The sequence below is a fragment of the Solenopsis invicta genome, chromosome 3, assembly GCF_016802725.1.
Source record: "Solenopsis invicta isolate M01_SB chromosome 3, UNIL_Sinv_3.0, whole genome shotgun sequence".
NCBI lineage: Eukaryota > Metazoa > Arthropoda > Insecta > Hymenoptera > Formicidae > Solenopsis > Solenopsis invicta.
The window spans coordinates 4,916,392-4,923,601 of NC_052666.1; the positions used below are offsets into that span (position 1 = coordinate 4,916,392).

General features: G+C 32.2%; 1 protein-coding gene across 1 annotated transcript; it reads left to right on the plus strand.

Moving 5' to 3' along the window:
* The first annotated feature begins 3,873 nt into the window (after positions 1-3,873).
* Positions 3,874-6,926, plus strand: LOC120357244. The gene has a single exon (XM_039447276.1). It carries the CDS (start codon positions 6,109-6,111, stop codon positions 6,463-6,465), a length of 357 nt encoding a protein of 118 aa, XP_039303210.1. The 5' UTR covers positions 3,874-6,108; the 3' UTR covers positions 6,466-6,926.
* The last annotated feature ends 284 nt before the right edge of the window (positions 6,927-7,210 follow it).

The following is a 7,210-nucleotide window of genomic DNA, read 5'->3' on the forward strand; positions in this document are numbered from 1 at the left end:
TGTATATTATTTATATGTGTACATTTAACAAAGGGAGATAAAAATAAGAGATATAACTTTATATAGTTTTATGTACACGAATAAATTATAGGAAAGAAACAAAAAGAATTTCGATAAGGAATACAAAATACTTTCATATTTATGTCATTAAGTGAAAAAGTTTTTAATTCGGACCATTCATTTCCAACAAAAATATTAAATAATTTAGACTCTACTGGATAATGAGAAAGATTATTTGGATTTATTAATATTCTTCCTTCTATAATAGATTTTTCGTTACATTTATAAATATTTTCAATCTGAAAAATATCATTATTTTTTAAGCAACAAAAACTATTGCATTTTTTATTTGATGAAAGTTCGAACGTTTTATAAAAAATAGAATTATATACTAATTTTGTTTTATCTGACTTTATAGAATTAAATTGAACAAGTTGTGGTTTTGTAAAGTTATCTTCATGGTATATTTTTTTACATTTAGCACGTTCTATTAGTCTATTGTTCCAAAGGTTTTTTTGCTTTTTTCAATTGTTTTTGAATTTGATGTAAAAAGCTTTCAAAAGAAAAACTACTAAATAAATCTAAATGTCCGAATTTTACGACATTATCAGCTAAGTGAATTAAATTGTGAATATTTGAAACAATAAAATCTTTTCCATACAATATTTTTGAAGTTGTAACAAAATAAATTAGCAAATTTTTAGCATATTCATTGTTGTTAATACAATCACTTTCATGACATAATATTCTAATGGCACAATGCAAAGAATTAAAATGTAATAAATAATTTTCAGGCAAATAATTTTGAAGAATAACTGATCCTACATATAACAAAAATAATCTTAATTCCGTTGCTTTCCAACGTTCCAATTCTTCCAAACTACGTGTCTTCCATACAAAGTCATTTGGTACCCACGCAGATATATTACATAAGGCTTCTGAAATGTTATTAATAACTGTAGAACTAAATTTAATTGCTTTATTTCCTCCTCCATGCACAAAAATATGAAGCATTCTTTTTACAACTCCCAGGCAAACTAAATGCATATAATCTAATGGAAATTGACTTATCATTCCCACATTTGCTTTTTCAAAAATTGATCTTTCTAAATGTTGTTTTTTATTTTCTTGATTAACAAAATTTTCATCTTAACTTTGCGTTTGTCTCAGGAAAAATCATTCAACAATTATTATAATCACCTTGCATACATTTTGAACAACCAGAATATCCATGACCTTGCTGGAGAATCACAAAATATACCTCGAATTGTAACTGTAAAATGTTTTTTATTAAATTTAAATCCTTTTTCATGTAAAAAAATGTATTCTTCAATAAAATCTTTTACAAAATTATTAGGACAATTAGGTTTCTTGTAGCTATAATACGTTCCAATAACAAATGGTTCAGCAATTTTGAGATATATTTCTCTTAATATTGGATAAAATTGGCTTTTTGAACTTTTGGTTAAAGGTAAACCATCTATATTAATGTTCACTTTTATATCTTTAGATACTGTTGAATGTACATCAGTTTTTAGAATATCTGTTAAAGCATTTTCTAAGCCATAATGAAAATATTTCCCAAGAGAAACTTCACGAATAACAATGTGTTTAGGCGTATTGAGCAATGTCCTGGGATCAAGTGGATCTAATTCAGTCACGACTTTAACATTTTTCAATAGTTTCAATAATGCTCCACTAGCCCGATGAGTAATATTATAATCGCACATCCATTGCTGTAATTGTTCTGTAAAATCACTTTTACTCATTACTTTCATTATACTATCTTCTATTTTATCATCATTTATTATTAACTCATCATTTTCATGATTGACATCATAATTTTCAATGCAATAGTTCTCTTCATCACTATTATTGTCATTAATACTGAAATCAATATTTTCATCAATATTTTTATTTTCAGGAAGTAAATTATGCACTATTTCATTGGTACCCTTATTATCTTTTTCCACAATATCACTATTTGTCTATTATGTAAACATTTACAAACTTTAAGAAGCCTTCGATTTTTCTGACTCACGGATAAATTTTTAAAATTTCTGCGCAATGACATTTTTCATTAAAATATTTAAAAAATATTAAAATTTTAAAGATCTACAAATTTATTATAAAAAGTAATATTAAAATTTAAAAATATTAATTTCTGAAGAAATAATTATAATTTTTTAAATATGTTTAATTTGACTTCTAAGCTTATATATTTAATGTACTTAACTTATATGTATCCTTTCTTTTGCCAATTCCTTGACTCCCATAAATCTTCACAATAATATATATTGCTGTTATTCGATTTTTTTATGCTTTTAAAATTTCACCACAATGCGATCAAGCTAAAGGTTATGTGTTGAGAAAAACATAATAAGATTATATCATTTTTAAGAGGATTTAATAAGATCTTTAAAAAGTCCTGTTAAAGAGTTCTTCCCTTTAAAACTCTAGAGATATTTGTAGAAAGATATCATAAAGAGCTCTTTTGAAAAATATCTTGGAAAAAGATAAGTTTTTGATATCATTTTGAAGAGAAATCAATCTTGGGGGAGGTCTTAAAAAATTTCTCTTAAAGAGGTTTTTTAAAAGACATCATGTACAAAAATAATTTATTGATGGGCAACATTTTTCAAGAAAAATGTTGCCCATCAATAAATTATTTTTGTACATGATGTCTTTTCCACTGCTTTATTCATTGCAATAATCATTTTCAAGAAAAATTAATGAAGTCTTTAAAAAGTTCTTTTAAAGAATTCTACCTCCCAATAATGCTCACTGGGCAGCTATTAAATTCTAGAATAAAAAATAGGGTGTTTTATTTAAAAAATCAATGTAATTTTGATCTGATTTTAACGACATCAACCAAGATCAAACTGATAAAATCAGTAAATAGATCTTTTGAAACTCTACAACTTTAATCTAAAACACTGTTTCCTAAAATGCTTAGTTTTCGAGATATTGCGCTTTCTCGAAACTTTCTGAACACCCTGTATATGTATGTGTGAATGTATGCAAAGAATTATAAGAATATGGAACCCCACATTCATCTTGTCAATGTGGCCTTATTAATGCGCAATTTAGTTTTCATATGACTAGGCCATATACATAACATTTTATTAGCATTGTATCATACTGTGAGTATCAATTGTAATCCATCAAAAAATTCCGCAATCGTAAATTACCAGTTTTCCATTTTTCTGATATAAAGTGCTGTACACGTTGTATATTTATTATGTGTAGTTTACATTATTGAAAAGGAATATGTTAAATTCTACAGGATATAATTAAAAAAATATACATGGAGTGTACCACGAGATACGTAGGACAAGAATTCAAGTCGAAAAATTTCATTAACTAGGTCACGTTTTGATCTGAACTTTCTATTCGTAGTTATACGGTATTAAAGTTTGCGAATCAGCGTCCGTCTACAGACGGAAAGCAGGGATGAGAGAGTAGCGGCTACTCTTCACTCCTGCTTTCCGTCTATAGATAGACGCTGATTTGCAAACTTTAATACCATATAATTACGGACAGATGCTCAGATAAAAAAATGATCCGGGACTTTTCGACTTGAATTCTTATCATGTATGTCATGATATACTCCATATATGTATTTTTAATTACACCCTGTATATTTGTTATATATCTAACGTACTAATTATATTGTATGGTTAAGAGGGAATATTGCAAATGTATTTGGATCATTTTCGAAATGAGTTTCCCATGCTTTGCCTAACAAATCTGTACAATTGGCCATGAAAATATGTTATCATTGTTTATCTTCATTATTTTTATATTAAAATCACTGGATTTACATGGTAATTCATATACATTTTTTATGTATTTCAATTTCTTACCAATAAGGACAACATCTTTATGTCTTTTTTGCACTACATTCAAAATTAAAACATAAAGACCACTTTTTAAAAGGCAACAATTATTATTATGACTATTACAATTTATACTAAGTTTTCCATTTGATACCATCAAATATTGCGACTGAACATCAAAATTATCAAGTATTGAACTATTGTTACGTAAATATTTATAGAAATATGACGTTACATTATTATTATGCTGCGACAAAAAAGAATTACAGCTTTCAATTTCAGTATATCTTTTAATTAATTGTGCTAATGGTTTTTCATTTTTTTGTAATAGTTTTTTAATCGATGCTATGTAATTTTCAAAGCGAAAGCACTAAAGTTGTCTAAAGGACCGTATGTTCTTACATCAGAACATAATAAATGTAACAGATTATGTATATTATATGACATGTACTGTTTACCATATAATATTTCAAACGGCATGACAAAATGGTTAAGTAAAGTTTCAACGTAATTTATTAGTTCTTTATCTAAATTTGGACGTATAAGAATTGTTACTGCAACGTGGAGTGTGAGAAAGTGAAGATATATGTCTTTAGTACATGTCTCAATACAATAGGTCCTGTGTACAATAAAAAATTTCTGAACTCTACTGCTTTCCACCAACAAACATCTTTTATCGATTTAGGTCTTTTAACAAAATCATTTGGTGTTGAATTTTTAGGCAAAATTAATAATTGTGATATTTTATTGGTAGTTTTGAGACTTAAACGTACAGAAAGTGGACCCTTTATCCAAAGAAGTATCAATTTTTTAACAACACCTAACATATAAGATGCATCTAATCTAATGGTGTTATTTATAGGCAAAAATCTAGGAATATTATTTAAGATAGAGTATCCAGTCTGAAAATCTTTATAAGCATTAATGAAAAATAGTTCATTTTTTCTACAAGGATCTCTTCTTTTTTTTATATGGAAAACAAACTCTACCATTTATATGTTTTCCTTTAATTACACATTTTGTACAACTATAAAAACCGGTATGATCTTCTGTACATAAGACAAAAGATTTGGCAGGTGCATCACAAATTAAAGCAAACAATCTAATTTGGATTATATTTCCGTTATAAATGAAACCACTACTGACAAAATTAATTAAATCGTCTACTAAAGATTGCAGAAAAATATTATAATCTGCGGGTTTTTTATAGCCAAAATATGCACCAGTAATGTATACAGTCTTATTTGCAGTATTGGAGCATAAAATAGTCCACAATGATGCTTGAGAAGATTTTGCTAATGGCAAACCATCAATATTAATAAGTAAATTAATATATGTATTTTTAATAACTCCTCCGTCCTTTAATAACTTTTTTTAATAATATCATTTAAATCAAATTTAAAGTGTTCTCCTTCACACATTTTTAAAATATTGGTTTGTCGAGGAGTTTTTAATAGTGTTTGTACATCTGCGGATAAGTTATGTGAAGTATACTGCTTTAAAATTTTTAATAATGCATCACAAGCTGTGTGACAAATATTATATGATACATGCAGTGTGGCGTTACGAGCGCTAGCGGCGGCACTGGTTTATTCCGTTTTTGTGCACTCGCTTGCTCCCTCTCTCTCTTTCTCTCTATCTCTCTCTCCGTGCATGGCGTACCTGATGCGAACGTTCGCAAGCGATAGCGTATTATTTCTAAGTTTTATTTGATAAGATTTATCTATTTCTTAATCAATCCTCCGGGATCATTAGTGTTGTTAGCTCGGGTACCTGTACTCGTATTCGCGTAGACTCTACTACTTTTGTACAGTAGGCCTATAAGTCCCCGAGAGCTAACCTCGAATCATAGCTGTTGAGGCTCGAGCTGTAAGCACGCGATCACGTCCACGTTCTTGTGGGTTTAATTGTTTTAGAGATTTCAATAAAGCAAAACTATTTTATTTAAAGCTTAGTTGCTTAAACATTCATTATAACTCTCCATTTCCCGCCAGTCGAGATACGTCAGTGATTGGCTACCACGACAACATAGTAGCCACAGTTGGTGACCCCGACGTGGTCACGGCGCGTTACGCTGTAAAAAAATTTTTTCAACTTAATCAACGCGTACGTGTAACGATTAGTCATAGCTAGTGGCTCAGGCGACCCCCCATCGGGCGACCAAGAGAACAGTGAATCGTCGCGTGTAATAGAGGTTCCCGCGCTCGCGCGAGTCGGTATTAGATCCACGCCGTTTTGGAAATCGAAGCCGGACCTATGGTTCGTGCAGATGGAAGCTCAGTTCCTTACTGCGAATATAACAGTAGACGATATGAAGTATAATTACGTGATACAATGCCTCGACGAAGCTTGTTTAGCTGAGGTTAGCGATATTGTGCTTAATCCTCCCGCGACGGACAAATATCATGCGCTTAAAGACAGGTTAATTAAAAGTTTCGCGGACAGCGCCGAAAAGAAACTGCGTAGACTATTAAACGAGATCGATCTAGGTGACCGCCGCCCGTCGCAATTATTTAGACAAATGCGAGACCTTGCACAATCCGGCGTATCCGAAGAAGTGCTTAAATCCTTGTGGCTACAACGACTACCGCAACAAGTGCAAGCCAGCTACCAAGTACGACCTTGAAGAATTATCGCAGCTAGCGAATAGAGTAACAGATGTGTTACCCGCCGGCATTAACGTGGTCACGGCAGCAACATCCAAGCAGACTCTTCCAACGGATCCGCAATGTTCGCAGATTTCCGCGCTTATAGCTAGAGACTCATGCTTCGCGCAGCCGTTCACAAACTCCGCAGGGTTCTTGTCGCGGAAGTTATTCAAGATCCAGTTCAGGGAGCCAATCCGACAGCTGCTGGTACCATCGACGTTTTGGCAGCAAAGCCAACAGGTGCACGAAGCCGTGCGGTTGGAAACCAGCCCCACAGGAAAACTAGAAGCCGAACTGCCTCAGGCGGCAGGTAGTTTGGCCGTGGCAGCTCGCCGTCTCATAGTTAGAGACCATTAAATTTTTGATAGACACCGGGGCGGACGTCTCGACTCTCCCCCCGTCTCAAGACGCGACCAGTCGAATCAGAGCGATCATGTACTCTACGATCATGTACTCTACGCGGCTAATGGAATAATTATTCCTACGTTTGGACAGAAGTTACTCAAACTCGACTTGGGATTTCGTCGGGCCTTTTGTGATTGCCGACGTGGACACCTGTATCGTTGGCTCGGATTTCCTGGCACATTTTAATTTATTGCCCGACATTCGACACAAGCGGTTAATCGACGGCAATACGCTCATCAAAGTCTCCGCTCAGCTGGTCAAATAAGCCACGCCTCGCATAACAACGTTGGCCGAAAATTGCCCATTTAAAGAGATCCT